Genomic DNA, 20,651 nt, shown 5'->3' with positions numbered 1-20,651 from the left:
ACTTTTCCTATTTGAAAAGTTCCTTAAAATGTTCATCTTTCACCTGAACCAGTCCTTAGAAAGCAGTGAACCATGCCATTGAGTTCTGTTAATGGGGAAACAGATGTTGGTCATTGGAGGTGATTAAAGAGGGGTTGCCCAGTTTAGCAAAGGAGGTTTAGGTGGGTAGTGTGAATTTTATTTGTAAGTGAAGTTATATGAACCAAAATGGATTGTTAGCAATAACACTTCAACAGAGGTAATGAATCAGAGGCTAGGATGATCAGTTTGTTTTTTTAGGAAGGTATGATTTTTGAAAATTAGAGGTTCTACAAAGCAACATAGGCTGAATGTCATTTTGGAAGCAAAAAAGTAAGAGCAAAATTTGGCCCCTCGTATTTAAAGAAGTTATTATAATTGTAGGTTGATAATTGGTACTGTCTTTGGTAATCATATGTAGAAGACCAGTCATCATTCAGTTGTTCTTAAGTTTTCTCATAGTCATTTCTCTCTGTTCATTTTCCTTGGAAGAGGAGGTATTATTATGGGTCTATTTTCATATGTTCAGATGATCTGTGAAAATGTATTTTTCCACAAGTTTCTAGATGTACAATTTGCATTATAACCTACATGTAATGTAGCATGGTAGTTTTATTCTGCATCTTAGCATTTTTGCAGAAATAATAGATCGTAGGGGAAACTTTTTCAGAGGGAATCAAGCTCTCTGCTCCATAGTTCAGTTTTATCTTTTTTCACTCAACAGTATAGTCCATGCTGTATTCTCTCAGTGGTATAAGATGGGTAACAGTTCAAGCCCTAATGTATTATAAGGCATGTTGCAGTGCGTCTCATAGCTCATTTGCTTTGCACTTTACTGCTATAAAAACGTTAGCAGATGGATGTGGAGGACAGAATCCCATGCAGTGATGTAAACCAGAGTAATATGCTGGTAGTATGTTACCTTTGATTAAATTATAGGTGGCACATGGATACAGTAATATTTGGCTACCCTTACTGTTACTTTTAACAAGAGAGTTTGCTGACAATAGTCTTTTTGTGTGTCTGCAACTTTTGGATACAGCACATTTTTTATCTCAATTTTTGCTGTAGACAGAAAACCCAAACACTTAAATTTGAACTCACGGCTAAGTCCCTTTTGTATGTCTGGTTCTGATTATAGTTTAAAGATAATTCTGAAAATTTAAAAGAAAACAGAAGTGTGTTGATCTTGCAGGAATACTACAAAAATACCATGTTTTAATTCTTGTTCTTTGATAATACACTGTTTGTATTGCATATCAAGTTCATCTTAGCCTCTTTGCCTACTAATAAAATAAAATAAAATTCTGTAGACCTTTAGTAAGTTTCCCTTATTTTACATCACTTTTGTGCTGTTTATAATAGCTTTTTACAGGGAAATTTAATATACCAGTGAACACCCGTGATATTTAAGCATGATTTCATATGCTTTAATGTTTTTAAAATGCATTAAGACCATTTTTTTTGGAATGAATTAAAATGAGAATAAAATGATTTGGTGGGATGAGTACACGAACACTTACATAGATTGCTTACTAATAATAATAATGACAGGTATGATTACAGATTATCAGAAGTGTGCAGTTTCAACTTATTAATGTTAAAATTATACTTTTCAGTGTTTATGAAAGGGTAATGTCTATCTCTAAAATGCTCCTGACCATCTAGGTTATCGTATGACCTATTGAGGTAATCTCAGGCATTCATTTTTAGACATTAGAGAGGCAAAACATGACCAAGCCACCTCCTATGAGAAAAATACAAAGTATACATATGCATAATGAATATTTATATAAAAGTAATACGGAATATGGATTACGTTGGCATAATTACCCAATTATACACTTCGTGACTGCTGCCAAAAGTATTAAATAAAACTAAAATAAAACTAAAATTAATCAAACAGAAGGACCAATTAACTTTAAAAAGCACTGTTATCTACAAGCTTTCACACAACTACCCATTGGTTTGCTACAGAAGGGACCTAAAAACCACTAACTTTTAAGTGCCTGGAATCTCTGCTGTATTGTAGCAACTGTAACTTGTATATTCAAATAAATGATATAACCATGAAACAAAATGAATTACTTCAAGACTGAGAGACCTCTTCCAGAATCTAATTACTCACTAGCCAACTTCAAACAGAAAACAAAATATGTGAACAACAAAACAGAAAACAAAATGTGTAGTGCTACATGGAAACAAAGTATGCATACCTCTAAACAAAACCTGTTGCTGACACCGGGCTTAATGATTAGGAAATAGCTGTGCAACATTCAGGAGAGAAGTGCTGGTCTGTGCTGAAAGAGATGCAATAACACTGTAAATGCAAAGTAAATTTTTCTTTTTTCCTTGCTTGTTCATCAAAAGTAAGTTAAACCCTTATGAACATTGCTTTTATTTATACTTGTTTGTAAGATAACAAAATTCACTATGTAACAAATGGAAGGTATGGTGAAGCTAATATCTGCATTTTGCTAGTGCACCAAATGGAGCTAATTTGTGGTTTAAATAGTGTGTATAAACCACTGACAATAGTCATGCTGATTAAAGAACAGTTTACTAATCTCTGTTGTAAACTTAAAAGTATATGAGATAAATAATATGTCAGAAAGTGCAAACAGAATAATCAAGCGTATGCTCATGGAGTATTTCTACCATGTGGCTGACACATGGAAGATGCCGTATTATCTCGTATACCACACACACCCTCAAATAAGATACGCCTGGTTTTTGCAAGGGCAGAATGAAAAAAAGGAGATTTTTTTTCCATTGTTGCCTGAATAGAACATGGGCTGAGCCTAATCTTCCACTCACTCACCTTCTCTTTCCTACGTAGGCAGAGTACTGTTTTAACCCTTTCACAGCTGGATTGTAAGCAGCTCTGGGTGCTAAGCCAAAAACTGAAACTGTTGCTGAAGCCTGGACCCCATGAACAAATAAAGGATTTTGAAAAAGAACTAAAAACAGTCTGTAGGATTTGATATAGAAAGAACAAGACCAAGAGTAGCTAACAGAGCAAAATTGCCAAACAAAGGATAGCTTGATTAGTAGAACATCAAATGCGTTAAAAAAAGAGGATTGTTAACACCTGTAAAGTGAAGAGCAGTTAACAGGTAGATTTATAATGATTCATGAAGTCAGTTGACTCCCTCAGTGATGCCTGAATAGAAATGTTACTACTTCTGTCAGGCAGTTGATTTAAACTTTGGATGCAATAAGAATCAAAGCAGGTTGTGACTGTACCAGTACACCTACCTGAATCTGCCCCTGATGGAGTCTACCCTTATGTCTGTGTGAGGAAAGAGAAGGAAAGAAACAGTGCCAACAGTCTTACATCATCCCCTTGCTTCTGTTCGGGGCAGAAAATTAACTTCCCCACTTAAGATGTGCACCCCAATTTAGAAGGCTATTTTTGACAGCTCTACAAAGGTACCCAGTGTTGAATTGACAGCTAAATGTTCAGACTCTGAGGGTTCTGCAAATTATAGTTGAGTTAAAAATTCCATGTTATTTATCAGTGGCTCACAAGCTTTTTAATCCTGATGCCCATCTTAACATCTGCAAAATGATATGCACAACAACTTCAGAAACTAGAAGTAATCTAGCCAAAACAAGAAGTAATCTAGCTACTCTAGCTACATTAATTAGCTGCTCTGTATAGTGCTATGTCAGTACAAAACAGCACCATCCAGAATTTACTTGAGTAAACTCTATATATACTACTTCCTGAAGCAGAAGCAGTATAGTTTTGTTAAAGGAGCACTATGCCTGACCCGATTAGTCCACCAGCTATACTGCTTTCTTTTTGGGAAAGAGCATACAGGAAGCAGTGTGCCATCTCAGTGCAATGCTTCCAGATTCTAGGGGAAACCAACCATCCACCAATATCTTTCATTGTTTCCCACCGACATCAAGGTCGAGCTCCATCTATAGGTGGCTGTGGACGACACATTGAGAATCGTTGCTCTAAATGATGAGGTGGGCAACAAGTAATAGTTTGATGTTTATGCAGATAATGATCAAGACCAGCTCTGAAAAAAAGGAATGGCTACAGTGAAGATCTTATTATGTAATAGAGGACTGGAAGTGTCTGTTCTACATGCCCAAAAAATTAATGGCTTCTTCTGGTTGCAGATATGTATTCAGTATTCAATATACATAAGCAGCAGAGCAAGACCACCGGTAGTCATAAGTGAGAAAATAATTGCATATCCCATGCTATCTGTGGATAGGTAACTTTTTCTGAGAGACTTGTAACCTCCTCCCAAGACATAGTCACAAGTAAGCATATACAGCATAAACCCAGACTATGACTGAAGTTTGTCACCATCAATTCTCTGGCATCTTTTTTGAAAATCTCTGGAAATACTTGATATACACTTAGTTCACTTTGCTATGTCAGCAGATGGAAGTTTTAATGGAGGTAATAGCTTATAGTGTGATCCATACTAGGAAGTACTATTTCAGCTATTTATTGTAAGATTCTGAAATAATTGTGAACCATCAGGAATTAGTTTGGCACATTATTGAAGCTACTGACTGGAGAAATCTGAGTAAATTCTATTGATTCTTGCCCTGGGAAGAATGGTTCTGCTAAGAGGACAAATCCACAGAACTGACCCAAACCAAAGTCAGTAGAGGATTTTTTAGAGGAAAATGATAATGTAAGCAGTAACAAATCTCCAAGACCTGATGACATTCACCCTGGAATCCTGAAGATGTTCAGATCTGAAATTGTGCTGCTACTCACCATGGCAAAGACCACAGTGGAACTCTAAAGAACTACAAAAACATCTTGTGAATTGAATGAAAGTGAAAGAAAACACAAATGAAATTCAGTATTGATTAGTGGGAAGTGATGCACACAGGGAAAAATAACACAAAATTTACATTCCCCTATGACGGTCTCTACATTAACTGTTATCACACAGAAAAGAGATCTTGGCAAACTGTCTACAAGAATTCCAAAAACCACATGTTAGAGTTCATCAGCCATAGGTCCTGTCTTTTATTTTTGCCAAGAGTGGCCTAAGATGATGGACATGTGGAAAGTTTTACGTATTTCAGGTAACTGCCTTCTTCCTGAGGGGGACACAGCCTTGAGGCCCCCACTTACTTGACATCTCTGTCAGCAGCAGTCAAAAGCCAAATAAAGTCTTAGGAATTACAAAGAAAGCAATCGTAAACAAAATCAAAAGTGCCATTGTCCCCTTTATAAAGCTATGGTGAAGCCATAGCTTGAACCCCGTGTGCAGCTTTGGTCCTCCCCCCCTCAAAAAGGGTATAGAAGAACATGTACAGAGAAGGGCAACAAGGATGATCAGGCTTATGAAGGGGCTTCCATGTGAGGAGAGACTTAATAGAATAGAGTTTTCAGCTTAAAAAAGAAGCTTGAGAGAGGATGATGAAGGTTTACCAAAACTTTTCAAAACTAGCGAATTGCCTGTCAAGAATGGCGGGGGCAAGGACAGAGTGGGGAAGCTTCCTAACCCTAACCCCCCCCCCTTATGCCACCACCTTCCAGGAGATGGAGAAGGGAAGCTTGCCCTGCTTTCTGCTCTGTCCCCCTCTGCCAGCACCCCATGCTGATACCACCTCCAAGGAGCAGGGCTGGGGTTGTTTCAGTAACCAGTTACAGTGCTTTAAGAGCATTATGGACAGACAGACCGATGGACTAAGCCCTTTATTACATTAGAATACTAGAAGTAGAAATGTAAGATAAAAATAAATTAGTAGGTTTAAAACTAAAAAATAAAGGAAGTTCATTTTCACACAGTGTGTAATTAAGTTGTAGAACTTATTGCTACAAGATGTTTTGTGGAGGCTTGGTAGCTTAACTCAGTTAAAAAAGGGATTGGACGTTAATGGAGGAAAGGTCCATCAGTAGATGCTTAATATGGTACGAAGGGTGAAATCTCTGAATCAGAAATCCCTAAGTCTCTGAATGTGGAAACTGCCATGGGAGGGGAGCAGGGGGTGGAAAATGTTGGATGTGTTCACCCTCCCCCTCAGCGTCAATGTTCTGGCGCTGTTGGACAAAATGCTGGATTGATGGGCATATGGTCTGACCTTATAAATGTCTCTTCTCACACTCATATGATTTGGCAGTCAAAAAAGGAAGTGGTAGTGGGCCCAGAAATTTTGCTGATCAGGCCAGTTTAACATTCAAAGTTCACAGGCACTAGACTTTAGGCATTTGAATTTGAAAATCTTGACCATTGTTTTGTCATTTGAATTTTAACTATATGCATCCACTTTGATTAATCTGGTAATTTCTGATCTCGTTATCACAAAAATCAAATAACAGATATAGTAAGTTTCCAGAAAAGAACAAGATAACTGGGGTGGGGGGGGAGGGCAGCAGGTTCCTCCCTACTCTTCCCCCCACCCCCTACTTACTTGCATGGAGCCTAGGTCCAGCTCTCTGTGGTGGTGAGCAAGGACTGCACAAATCTCTGAATTGATTTGGAGGCTTCTGATTCGGCCTAAATTGGGCCAAATCTCCTCCAAATCAAATCGTCTACTGAAGCTTCACATGGCCCTATCAGATGCCTGTGCCTTGCATTCAGAGTGGAAAGTACAATCTGGCTGACATCTGGGTGGGAAGAAGAGCATATATGCCCTTCTATGAGAGGCAAAGACAGATGTATACATACCCTGGTATAGTTTATATCATTTTTTTGTAATTCAGTGTAAGCTATACCAGGGTCAGAAATGGACTGTGGTACAGCTCTCCTGAGGTACCTTGCATGGTAGCCATTATTACACTTGCATTTTGCAAATGACTGCCATGGGATGGATGCAGATAAACAGCACCTTAACTGGTGATTATTCTGAAAGTAATTTTCCACTGGATTGGTGTGAAATTATCCAGTGTAGGACTGTTTTTACACAGATGTAATGCAAATTATACTGGATAAAATCATGTTATGTTTCTGGGCCCTTTTGGGATAGAGCAGGCTGAGGCAAAAACCCCCTTGACGCTGCTGCCGGTCGGAACCTCTCTGAAGGAAGGTAGGTTTACCATGAGACTACTGTTCTAATGTTTTTCCTGTGACATATTTGAGAGACTGCTTCTGAGCTGAGTTTCCCAGTAGGAAGGTAGGATTGGCTTAGAACTACTATACTTTTTATTGTCTCCCAGCAATTTACCTCTGGCTGTATCCCACATCTGAAGGAGATGGCAGTCAAATATAGAACTTTACACCTGATCAAGGATTTGATGGTTTGCCCAGGAGTCCAGAGGACGGCTGAGTTATACTCTACCAGAAATAAGACTGTAAAAGCTTGAGCCAAATTATTCAGGACCATTGAGAGCCAGAACTAAACTTCTGCAAAGGTTGAGGTTGTTCAGCAAAGGTTTGACAAGAGCCCAGCCCTGAGCTACCTTTCTTTTGAAATACTTAGAGGGTAGTTTGCACTACTGTTTCTTCAACAACCTAAGAGCAGGATGGTTTCTGAAATCAACACAAAATGCTCATTTTTTTCCCACCAATGCATTATGTTAAAGGACAGAATTGAAGCTTTCTAGGAAACACAAAAGCATCTTTATGTATTCCTGAATATGAACAACATCTGAAAATTACATTGCCTACAAGAAAAGACTTGACCTAAATTGGTCTCCTCATTAATTTTACAAAAAATAATCCTACTCCCAGATGCGGTTTATACCTTCCTAGAGTGTATCTGGCACTAGACACAGTTGGAGACAAGCTACTGGACAAGGTAGCTATGTATTCATAAGAGAGTGGGTGGAGAGAACATTTCATTTGATGATCCACAGCTCTGTCCTGCCTTGAAAATGGACCTCTGTAAATGTACACCAGCATTTGGCCAATAAAATTCAGATGTCTTCTATAAAATTGAACAAAGTTCAAAGATGTGTGTATTTGGCTGGATCTGAACCCCTATGAAAGTGTCCCCTTAAGTACTTTATTTCTTGCAACACTTACTCTCCTCTTCACTTGTGTTTTGGTCTCCCTGTAGAGGCAATTAACAAGGTGTGAGTATCAAAAATAAGGATTATATGTATTTTCACTGTTATTTTTTACTTTTGCTCTTCAGACACACCTCATTTATCCATAAATCCTGGTGCAAAGGAAAACTTGCTCCTTTGGGATCCTGAATTTAAAAAACATGTCACTTTTAGCACTAAATCAGTCTTAGAAAATAATCACCTTCTTGAAATTATGCCTATGTGTACGTCAAAAAAGACGTTACCTAAGTCTTGTCTTAGGCAGAAAAATCAACCTGTGGAACATGATTTGTTTTTCACACAAGGATTTTAATTCATCTTTGAAGATACAAACTGGACTTCTGTTATACAAGTCAATTATGCATTTTGATGTGATTGAAGATGCTTTGATTTTGGATTCAAATTTAAAACTGCATCTGTTGTACATTTCTACTTTGTTAGTTTCTTCATACTCTTGCATGTGACCAATGTCTCTAAAAATTTTTTAATTTGAAAAGTTCCAAATTTTGCCACTCTTCCTATCTGTGTGCCTCAGGCCTTTGCATCGAAGATTGATCTTCATAGTAAAGGTAGTCAGGTCACCAATACAAGTGAATCTGTAGAGGACTAGTAGCTATTCTATAACTAGGAATAAGCCCATTGCTTTGTGGCGGTCAGGTGATTCCTGGAAATTGAATGAACTGTGAAATTTTGCAAATAGGTTAAACATGTATGTAATTTGGTGGTTCCTTTATTTCTAGGGATATCCTTAATTTGTGATTTTGCAGATTTTACAGAAATTGTGAAATCCATGACTGTCTGCAAAATCAATTTAAGAAAAACTTAATAGTGTGAGCCAGCAGTACTTCCTGCCTTGCAGCCTGCCTGGGAGGCACTGGCTGGCGGGGCAAGACCAAAGGCAGCCAGCAGCCAAAATGTTGGCCACCCCCTTATCTCCCCCCTTGGGTCTTTGCCAATCATCAGTGAGGGGCGGAGCCACTGGGAAAAGCCTTTGAAATCAACTCTTCATGCTACAACCAAGCAATGAAGATTTCTTTGTCTTACTACAAATTAAGTAGGTCCCTATTTGTTTTATATAAAATGCTAGGTCATGTCATGTTCTGAAGTCAAATGAAATCATTGGGTCTCTCCATCTCATTATTGTTTTGCTGTTGGAAACTTGCAGGAAGCTTGTACATGTAGCAGTGTAACTCAGGCAGTGATATTTGTAGTAAAGAAAGGAGGTGGGTGAGCCTTGTGGAGTAAAAACAAAGCACAAAATGGCAGCAGCAGGAGTAAGCAAAGTCAGAAATATACGTGTACAGGAGAAGGAAGGGTCTGTTTAATGTAAGCAGTGGCTTGGGGGTTTTAAATGAAAAGGAGTTAGCGATTGATATTTTAAGAGTGTTTTATATAAATGGAAGCTTCAAGCAGTTAGATCTGCAGTAGGAAAGATGGATAAAGTACACAATGCAGCCAACTGAAGGACAAGTGCATGGTAGAAAAGTTTGCTATTGTACAGGGGCTTTCTGCGCTGCAAATGTTCTACTTTGTCTGAGACAACCATGCTATGAAAGATATTGGAAAGCTCTTTGGAAAACAGTGGTGCTGTTTCTGTTTGGAATCAGTCATGAAAAATATACATATGAAAACATTTTCAAAGGTATACATGACCTCAACACTTTGGAAAGATTTTCTTGGGTTCAGTCTTGCAGACAAGACGACAGATGCTCAAAGCTGCTGTGTCTTGAATATTGTAGCGCTGCCATGTTTATTCTTTTACAGACTGTTTCACAGCCTCTGGGGAAGAGTATCTAGGAACTTACGGCTCTTATAATCAACCACATTAAAAACAAACAAACAAACCCTGTAAACTTAGTGAGTCAAGCAGTTGTAGGAAAAGTTCAGAAACATGGGGCTCTTTTATAAAAAAAAATTCTGCTTTTGTTCCTGACAGTGTTGTTTGTATGATAAAAACATAGAAATGAAATATTACATGTGCTGTTTCTGAATGCAGTGCATGTCACTTAGCACATTTGTTCAGCTTGGTGATAAATGGAGAAAGATCTGTGTAATGAGTAAAAACGTCTTTACTGACTGTCTCATCCACAAGGCATGGTTTCATCCATACCTTCAAGTGAAGGGTCTGCTATACCACCTTCATTGAGGATAAGGTGGAACAGTTGGTTAGAAGTTATTCATTTTCATTCCAGCCACCTTGAGGCTTACATAATTTTTTTGCAGAGGGGCGTGAGCAAAACTGTAGCTTCACAGTTGAGGATGAAGTTGTTTATATGGATCATCAGAAATGCATAGAAGTATTCCAACAATAAAAGCAATTGCTCTAGGGATAATGACTGCTCTACCTCTTATGAAAAGGCAAAAATCAGGGCATTGAAAGTAACAATGCCTTTGCTGACCTTTACAGGTGGACAAAGCCCACAGTCAAATGCTGTCAGCTATCTGAAGGATACCACAGGTTTCCTGAAGAAACTAGGTTCCATTGGCAGTTTTCCAGCAAACACTGTATTAGCTATCAGTACCTCTGTACACAACATGACACTGCTTCTGTTTCCATTGGATCCTCCTGTTTTGTCCTCACGTGGCTATTTCCAACCTAGAGACTCCTTGTATGAATAGCACTACCATCAGCACATGCATAGCTCCCCAAATATATGCATATATCTTTGTGACAGACCTTGAAGTTCCCTTCCTCCACAGGTGCCCTCTCATCCCCCTAGTAAGGCTAAGGTACATCAATGAAAACTTCATTGGATATACAGTAAGAATCTTTAGAGAAATTCCATCAGGACTTTAACAACTTCCACCTTTCATCAAACTGACTCTTGAATATTCACCCAGCATATTCATTTTTGGACACTACTGTGAAGTTTAGCAACAGTCACATTACTACCATATTATACTGGGAACCAACCAACCACTACAGCTGGTAAGAATGAGTGGACACTGATCTGATGTCAGTTTCAGAAGGACACAAAAGCCTGTGGCAGAACACTATAACCTCCCTGGACAGTCCGTTGCTGACTTCAGAGCAGCTGTTCTGAAACAACAAAATGTTAAATGTGGACTTGAACACAAACTTGCAAAATGAAGAACTCATGCACAGACTGAATTGTTTGTTAAGTATGATCTCAACAGAAATTATTACTTGTCCCATTCCCTGGACAAGCTTGTATAACCTCTGTGCGTCTCAGGCTCTATTTTGCTGTGCTAAACAGTGTTCTCTCAGAAGATAAATTCTCCCAATTGTATTAATTTTTTCAGGGCTACTTTAGATTGGTAGCTTGTAGTTCTCTTAAATCAACTAGTATTCCCGGGTCTTTCTCCTGCTCTGCCATTTCTACCTTATCACCTCCAATTTTTTAATAGAAATTCTTATTACTCCCAAAGCATGATGTTGCTCTTTGCACCAAAGATGCCCAGTACGTGGGGGCCCGAGGGCCCTGCCCTCCCTCTGGAAGAGGACTGTCACCTGAAATGTGTAAAACTTTCCACATGTCCATCATCTTAGCCCCCACCACCCCAGCAAAAATAAAAGTTGGCACCTATACTTTGCACTATACATTTCATCTTGTTCTATTATCCCAGTTCTCAAGATTGTCCAAATCTTCCTAAGAGTATTCTAATTCTAGTAGTTCTAATTCTTCTCTGCCTCAAGTTTGTGTCATCACCATTTTCATTAGCACACTTTTTTATACAAAGGTAATTCATGATAATTCGTCATAAGACTAATTCTTAAAGAATTCCACTGTTCTTTCAGCCCTGTACTTCTTCTCTCGATACCATGTGCTGTTGTCTCCCCTTTATCATGGTTTAACCCATTTTAAATAAGCCCAACATTAATTAATAATTTTCTATGTGATATGGCCTGTGGGCTGGATGTGTTCCATGGTGCTGCCTGTGGGCTTTGGATTGGCCCTGGCCCTGCATGCTGGATCAAGTGCCAGAGCCAATCTTGCACACTGCAGGCAGCACATGGTGTTGGACTGTGTGCGCATTCATACTGCACATGCAACTAGTCCAGGTTCAGCACTGCATGCAGTACCTGCACTGGGCCTACAGACCAGCTCCATGCCCCTCAACCAACACACAAATGGGGCCAGTCTGAAGTACGTGCTGTTTGCAGCACCCATGCCAGACAGGCCTTGTGCATTGGCTCTGGCATGGGGAGGGACAGTCTATGGACCTGATCTGGCCTATGGGCTGGCCCTCTGCCCCTCATCTAGCTCACAGGTCCAGATGAGTTTGATACCCTGGTGATGTATTATTTTGCAACTCACTATAGGATGGATAGATTATCTCCACTTTGTTTCTTTTGCTTCAAAAATAGGTTATCTTATCAAATATATCAGATATATCTAGCATGATCTACCTTTGATGAACCTATGTTGCATTTAATTCCATTTTTCTTTTACCTTCAAAACTTGTAATAAAGCCTTGAATATTAATGGATCATTGGTTACCTAGATCAACTTTTTCTCCCTTTTCTTAAATATAGGCACTATATTTGCTATGCTGGATGGAGTTATGAACATCTTTGCTACTACACCTGTGATTTCTTGTACAAGTTCTTTCAGAATTCTGTGTTACAGGTTATCTGGTACCACTTGAGTCCATTGAGATTCTGAATTCTGCTTCCATTGTGCATGTGGTCATTTACATTTCCTTACCCTTGTTTCTGTTAGCCAGCCTTTTCCCTATGTTCAACATCAGCATCTTTATTGAAAACTGAGGCAAAATAATCTGTTAGGTTTGAGGTCACACTTAGATTATCTTTATTCTTTACCTCCTCTTACTACATGGTAGCTCCACTTCTTGGTATATTTTTTAATGTATATGGTAATAGAACTTCTTGCTATTTGTTTCAATTTCCAGTGTAAAGTCTAGCTGTTTCTGGGAATTCTTACTTTATCCTTACATGTCGCTTTCTTGGATGATCTGTCCCTTTACCCATCATTTAGAGGTTCACTGCTTACTATCAGTATGCTTTTGGAGGTAGTTCATTCATAGAGGTAGGTCTTGGTGTCTTTCCCTGCAAGTTCTGTCTCCCTTTACTTCAAATTGCTTTGAGTCATGAGTTCTAGATCATTTTTATATTTTAAGCTCAAAGAAATTCCAAGCTTCTTATACATTCAAGTCACTGAGCTTTTGCATTCAGCTGACTAGATCCCCTAATTTCTCAAAGTCTGCAATTGGAAATGGAAATGGAAAGTCTTACTCGCAGACCTATTTTTATTTATCCTTCCATTTTAATTTAAGTTGAATGTTTAACTCCCTACAAGGCTAGTAGGGCCAGCTTTCTATAATACCCTCAGTTCTTACCAAAACCAAATCTAATAGCATCCCTTTTTATTAGTCCAGAGGCTCTTTGATGAAGAACTTTGTATGGGAAGTTAGTTTCCCTTAATGATACAATTCCTGGGAGTATTCATTTAATAAGAGTACAGAGACTTTTGTCCATATTCAAACCTGACCCTGGGAGCCTACTATAGACTTCCACTAAAACCTTCTTTATTATTTTTTGGTTCCATTTCAACTTCTGTGTGCAGATCATCCTGAGTTTATTCTTTCTCGCCACTTCCTTGTTGTTTTTTCAGTGCCAGTACCTAGCTATCTCCATCATCAACTTCTCTCTTTTTTTTCAGGGCATAGCTAGTATTCTCTTCTACCTTGCCACCATTTTTTCTTTCTGTCCCTTTCATCCATTCATTCTCCACTGCAGCAAAACCTCCTTTCTCAGTGCTTTTGCTTTTGCTAGCCAACTTCTTACTTTGTCTTGTATTGTTTGTGAAATGGCTGAATGTGGAAGTTATCAGTCTGGTGCTTCTTCACTCCAAACAGCAGAAGCGGTTGTCAAAAAGGGTACTCTCATTGGATTTGCGTTTCCCCAGAGCTCTGATAGAACCTGTATTGGTTAACTTTTGGGGCACATTGCATGACTATTTTTTCCTTCAAAGATATTTAGAAGGCAGATGGATTGAGGCTGAGCTGTCTTTATTATTTTGTATTCTCTGAAGAAATCTTAAATTTCATAAAGTATTTTTACTGCTGGATTGGGATTTAATCTAGTTATTAATTTTCATCAGAAATAACTTACTGTAGTGATGAACAGTCTCTTTTAATATACTTTTTTACTTGTACTTCAGGGTTTTTTTAAGTGGTGTCCATTCTCATTGGCTGGTACAACTATTAAAACATGTCAATGTGCAATAAAGTTGACCCTTTAACCTGCCTTTGAAACATCTTGTTTTCCATCCTAGCAGGGTACACTATAACCTATGTATATTTAAGCAATTCTTTAGCTTAGTATTTTCAGATTCTTTCCAATTTTACAGTTTTAGTGTGGTAGAAAATGGTAAATATATTGCTTATTTGTTACATATGTTGTGCTCTTGTTCTGCATCAAGATGCTGAATTAGGATGGTAATTGGAATTTAATCTTATGAAATACATAATTGGAATTCGTGTTTTTGGAAACCAGGTGCCACTGCATGTGTTGACTTTGCCAGTCTTTTGCAGTCAACAGATTCCTTCATGTTCAAGCCCATAATACAGTACATGAACTGTTATATTACGTTTATAAAGCCTTAAACTCAACATTTAAGTTAGGGACACATAAACTGGTATAAGTGTTCAGAAGCTGGTTCAAATCTGTAACACAACAGCAATTCAGTGCACGTAAACTGCTTTCAAAATGACCAAAATGGTTTAACATAAACCTGGATGGATATAGTATCGAATTTAACTGATTTAAGTTAAACTGGTTTATTGAACTTCTGTCCCAGGTCCCCTCCAGATTCAAGTTATCTCACAGTCCTCCAGCATCCCAGGATTTTGGACCTCTCCTGTAAGACTCCCTTCCCCCAGGGTGTGTGGGCTGGCTTTGGCCCAAGCTGTCTGCTCCTGCCAAGCAAGGAGGTATGCCCTAGCAATTCCCTCCATCGCTCTCTTGGTCTACTGCAGACATGTGGCTGCATTTCAGAATCTGTTCACTTGCTTATCTGTTCAATCTATGCAGCTTAGAATAACCTGCAAAGATTGAATTGATTCAGCTTTGGGCTTTTTTACTGTCTGTACTTAGCCTTAGATATCTTTCTCCTGACTTTCTTTATAGAGAAAAGTGTATGCTTAAGGATTTAATTATTTTTTCCTGTTGTGTCCCCTCTAGAGCTTTGTGTACCCCAGTTTGAGAAATGGGATTTACTCCACAGGTCTTCTGCTGGACCCTTTCATACTGAATTTCTCCCTCAGTGAATGTGCCAAAGACTTTGGATGTAGTGAAGAGAGCTTGATTGCTAGGTTTAGCCATCCTCTCTCCTTTCCTTCCCATTTCGCAATTTCATTAGCTGGATTCATTGGATGATTGGGAAAAGTGATTTCTCTATAGACTTTTTTGGTTTGAGTTCTACTCCTCATCCCAGTTGTTAGATCAGGATGATTAAAACAGCCCAGCAAAATGATGATAGTGGTAACTATTGAAGGTGAAACCTGGTGCAGTTTGAGTCAGTGGATGCTTACCAGTCTCATCTTAGAAAGTAATGTGCTATACAACTTTTTTTTTAATATACTTGCTGATATATTCTTTGTTCATCAAAAATAATGTTGAATGGATCTTGAAGGGACAGACCAGTAATACATTTGGATTCACTTATGTAAGGAATACTGGAGAATTAAATGAAATTCTTTTTCTAAATTTAAAATCAGAGATCTTGAAAAGCTCTGCATTTGACCATTTTTGTTGAGAGGTAAGAACTTGCAGTTTCATTTTCTCACGTATAGTAAGTTACCAGATTTGGAATATGCTACTATATATCATGATGGCTAACAGTAAAAGTGCATTTATTATCAAAGGTATGGGGTAAAGCATGATAGGCTGACATTTTCAAATCACCATGTAAATCTGCCTGATACAGCTTTCAAGGAAATAAAACACGACTAAATGCTCCAATGTTTAGTCTAAAAACACATCTGGCTATGGTTGCTGTTTTAGGCTATGTGGATGAAATGTAGAAGCCTTTTGTCAGCTTAGTCCCTCTAAAGCATTGTCAGCTTGATTTATGTGTTAATTTGCTGACTTCTTTCTTTGATGCTTTCAGATAAATTTCCTATAAAAAGTTTGTATTTCTTTATTTTGTTTAGTGCCTTTCCATACTTTAAAGATACAACTATCCTAATGTATCTCCAGAATCAGTGACGTTAATAGGAGGTTTTTTTCATGTTATTTTGAAGAGGAGAAAGAAGTGGATAGCCCTGTAAACTAATGACATGAAAAAATAAGAAATGTGGTTGCATCCAGAAAGCCTTTTTTCTTTTTAAATGAAGAAAATAGTAATGATAAAATAAAAATTAATAAAACCTTCTCAGGCAAAGCCACTTTTTGGCCTGACTTACGCTAGAAAGATTACTCTTTGCTGAAGAAAAGTGCTGGGAACCATGAAATGGTTCTAAACATGGTTTTCTTGGTCCATAGACCCAGTTCAACATGTAGTTTTCAGCATAATTCAGTTTTGAGCTTTGGTGACACCTGTTTTCAGCAAGGAGTGATTTTCCTAGTGTAGACCAGGTATCGTAGCCCTTCCTCATAGAATGCACAGAGAAAAGCAAAAGTTAAGAGTTTAAAAATGAGCTCTGGGTATTAGGTCCTTCAGTATCTCTTGTACCAGGGGCCAAATGAGTTGTGTGGGATCTAGCCTGCAAACTGACCCCGCGCCCCAGACATGCACTGTGCCCCATGTGTGACCAATCAGACCCAGGGGCTTCACTGAGGGCCAGATGACAAGGGTCTCTGGGCCAGATCTGGCCGACAGGCCATGTGTTTGACACCCGTGCCTTGCACCTATTTGCAAGGCTGGGTGTTCTTTAAACAGACTTACTGAGTGACATGGTTTATAAGGTTAATACTTTATAAAATGATTATTTGTTTTAGGATTAAGTATATAATTAAAATTCTTCATATATACATTTAGTAGCTAGATCAGCTTGATGAACCTCACTCTGCTCTTTCTGGGCAGTAACTTATATACTACTGGGTATCACATGGTGCTCTGCAGTGATCTTTTTAGCATTCACCAACTGAGAAAAGCCAGGGGGATTTCCTTATGAGGAATATTTTGAGAAATGACATAAGTGCTTCAGAGTTTGACTGTTGCTGTAGCTGTAATTGTTCAGGAAATATATGAGATGCAAGTTTTTTGGTAATATCTTTTATTGGGCCAACTGAATAGTTGGGAAAATTGTTAGACAAGCTTTTGGGCACATCTCAAAAAAACCCACTCTTACTCCTCGCATTGGTGACTCAGCGGGTGTGCCCAAACGAGCGCATATATGCCTCTTGCAGCATCTCAAAGTCCAGCTGGCACAAGGGGCTAGTGTTCCCAGATGCCAACTGGCTGGGCCTCAGAAGCTCTTGAGGGCAAGTAGCCCTGAGCTGCTCGCTAGGGCAGCTTTTTATACAGGCTCTAGCTCCCCCTAGCTGAAGATCCAAGAGGAGCTGAGGAGGGTCAGTTTGCCCTAAGTGGCACAATTTGTCCCACACCAAAGCACATGTTCAGGCATGTATGCTGAGGTACAAATCCCTGGCACAGATTTGTGCCACTATGGTTTGAGCTGCTGCAAGTGCACATGCCCACATGTGTGGATGTACCCAGTGGGTGTATCTACACACGCAATAAGCAGTAAACTCTGGCGCAGTTTGCAGTGGAGTTTATTGTGCCTGGGTGTAGCATTTACACATGTACCTGGTACTGGAGCATGTTGAGCCGGGGTGGAACAGCCCTGACTGACAGGAAGCCCAGGGCTCAGCCTGCCAGCCCAAAGCTGCTTCACCTCAGCAGATTGTGCCGTGGAAGGGCTGGCTGGGGCATGAAAGTGCTACAGTGCAGAGCTAGCTGGCAGGTAGCGCCCATGTTGTAGCACCCTTGTATCCCAGCCAGCCCCAGTCACTGTCTACATGTGTGTTTTGGCACACTAAGTAACTCCACTGTAGTCCCAGCCAGTACTATCCCACAGTGGAGTTAGTTTATTTTCTGTGCCGTATAGGGACTCACATGTAGATGGTGATGCTTTATTGCAGGCCTGTTTAGTCAACTGTGCAGTAGAGTGTACATGTAAATGCACCCAGTATGCTGCATTTTTCTCTCTATCCTAGCAGGGTGCTGGTGCATAGGGGGAGAACTGTGCAGATAGAGGGCACAGTGTCAAGGATATAATGTATGGCTCAGTAGCCAACCACATGTGTTTCCATTCTGCTTTTCACAAACATAGTGTTTGAGAAACACATGGTATAGTAGCTTACCTGCAGGTCCCAATGACAGAAGCTGAGCTTAAACTTCTTGTTGGCAATTGCTGTAAAGCACTTTTAGGAGTGGCAGGCCAGATTAGTGCTTATGATCTGGCTGCTGCTAGTTGTCCTGCTGCTGAATTGTAACAGACAAGCTTTTGACCCAGATGCCACTTCCCCCACTGCTGAATTGTTGCTGATGTCCCAGCTGTGCAGCCGGATGGAATATCTGACCAAGCTGCAGGTTGCTGATACCCATTATTAATAATCACTGTATGCCAGTGGTGCTCACTCTTTTGGTCTCTTGGGCTGAATGAATGGTGCAGGGCTGGTCTGCAGCCTGGATGCTGCAGCCTGCAGCCTGTGCTGCTGAATTGGGCCTTCTGTTGCCTCCAGCCAGCCCCTACACATCCATATTGGCTGTATGCTTCCTTGGGCAGCTCCTGCACACCCAGATTGGCTCTGCAGTGCCTTGGCAAGTCCCTGTTTACCCAGAACTGACCCTGCATGGCCTCTCGCCAGCCCTGTGTGCTTGGATCAGGTCCCATGCAGTCACAGCTCTGCCCCTCACTGTGTGCCCAGACCAGGTCCCATACAACTGCAATTGCACATGCCTGGATTGGACCTCACACCACCTCCACTCAGCCCCGAGTGCCCCATTTAGCATGTGTGGCCATGCTATCCAGTGCACAGGGGTTTTGCATGAGTTTGGAAATATGACAGCCAGAGAGCAGCCATTAGTGCTGCCACCACTCCCCTACTGCCAAGTTTTTATCAAGCCTATGGGCTGGATACCATGGCACCACAGGCTGATCTGGCCTATAAGCTGAGGAGTGAGGACCCCCTCTGTATCCTGTTAACTATTCACCATGTTCCATCTCTGAAGTCTTTAGTCAGGAATGAAGTGATTTCTGTTACAGTCCAAACATACTACCATTATAATGCAACTTCAAGCTCCTATTGATTGTGTTAGTGACAGGATCAGGCCTTATAATCTGATTGTTCCTCATCATAGAATATTTGGTAATATGTCCTGTTTGTTTGTTTGTTTGTTTGTTTTTACAGGCAGAGTCACACCAGAACAGCTTAGCTCCTACATCCAGCTTTTCAAAAATAATTTCAAAGCTCTAGAGAACCATTGTGGACTTCTACAGCTTGTGCTAGCCACAATCCAGACTTTAAAACATCCCAAGAATGCCAAATGGGACAACTTCCTAGCTTTTGAAAGGTTACTTTTGCAGGTATGCTATTGAATCAACCTATTTAATGTTATACCAAATTAAGAATGCTGTCATAAGATAGGTAGTTTTAAAACTTTTTATCACTTTTTTTGTCATTAACTTTTACGTAAATTTATATTGTCACATGATAGATTTTAATAACATATCCCAAACTTTTTTTTAGATATTAATTTTATGCACAGTAAATTGAACATTTGAGAAGAAGATGCATAAAATTATCTCAATTGGGTGTGGAACATTATATGTATAGCAAACTGCAAGACATTAACACAGGGTTTGTACTTGGAAAAGGGACTAGGGGGTACGCACGGGTGGGCGAGGACAGAGTGCCGCCACCCCCCCTCTCCCATGCCACTGCTTCCTAAGAGCAGGGCCCGGGATGCGGGGCAAAGGGGTACACTTCTTAAAAAAGGTTGAAAACCCCTGCATTAACATATTTTAGGTAGGAGACTAATTAGGATCACTGAGTTTTACAACTGATATTAATTGCTTTTGGTTGAGCATGGAAAAATCTATTTCAGAAATGACTTCCAGAGATACGTGACATATTTTTATGTGAATGTAAGCTTGGGCAATTTGCTGAATGGATAGGATGTTAGGAAGCAAAAACACCATACAAGAGATTGACCAACTGCTGTTACCCATACACCCACAACATCTTCCAGCTGCTGCTAGTTGTCACCCTCTTGCCAACATGTAGTTTAAATCACAAATTATACTATCTTTGAATTTCTGTTATGAAAATTAAAAACGGGCGATACAGTGAGTAGACTCTATCCAGCTTAGCTTGCAAGCAGGACTTTGCTAAAAATACAAACTTCATTAAGTCTCTATATCCTATTCAGCATTAATGGAAGTTGTCACAGTGTCTCTTGAGACGCCAAGAAAGACTGTTAGCTAACTCACATTCTTAAAGCTAGCTATCTCACTGTAAGATCCAGTGGAGGCATCTCTGAAATTGTAGCCATGATATGGCTCAGGAAGATCAGCCCTTGACAAGGAAGGCAGGATATTGTCAACCTCAAGTAGCTCCTGTTTTGTTTCCCCATACAAAAACAAAAAAGAGGGGGAGGGAGGAACAACACCTTTTTGGTAATGAAGACTTTTTATCCTGTTTCTTTTTTCTGAAAATGCC

The 20,651-nt window shown here is 39.6% G+C and overlaps 1 protein-coding gene across 1 annotated transcript in view; it reads left to right on the top strand.

The window, feature by feature from the left end:
• SCFD2 (sec1 family domain containing 2) overlaps nt 1–20,651 on the top strand; it is a 402,095-nt gene that overhangs the window by 115,626 nt on the left and 265,818 nt on the right. The window contains exon 4 of the mRNA XM_090035923.1: nt 19,341–19,516. Within this exon, the coding sequence (XP_089892049.1) occupies nt 19,341–19,516 (176 nt within the window). The remainder of the gene's footprint in view (nt 1–19,340; nt 19,517–20,651) is intronic.

Source organism: Crocodylus siamensis, chromosome 2, assembly GCF_052110815.1.
Source record: "Crocodylus siamensis isolate JL-2025a chromosome 2, ASM5211081v1, whole genome shotgun sequence".
NCBI classification, from domain to species: Eukaryota; Metazoa; Chordata; order Crocodylia; family Crocodylidae; genus Crocodylus; species Crocodylus siamensis.
This window is presented reverse-complemented; position numbering and strand designations above follow the sequence as displayed.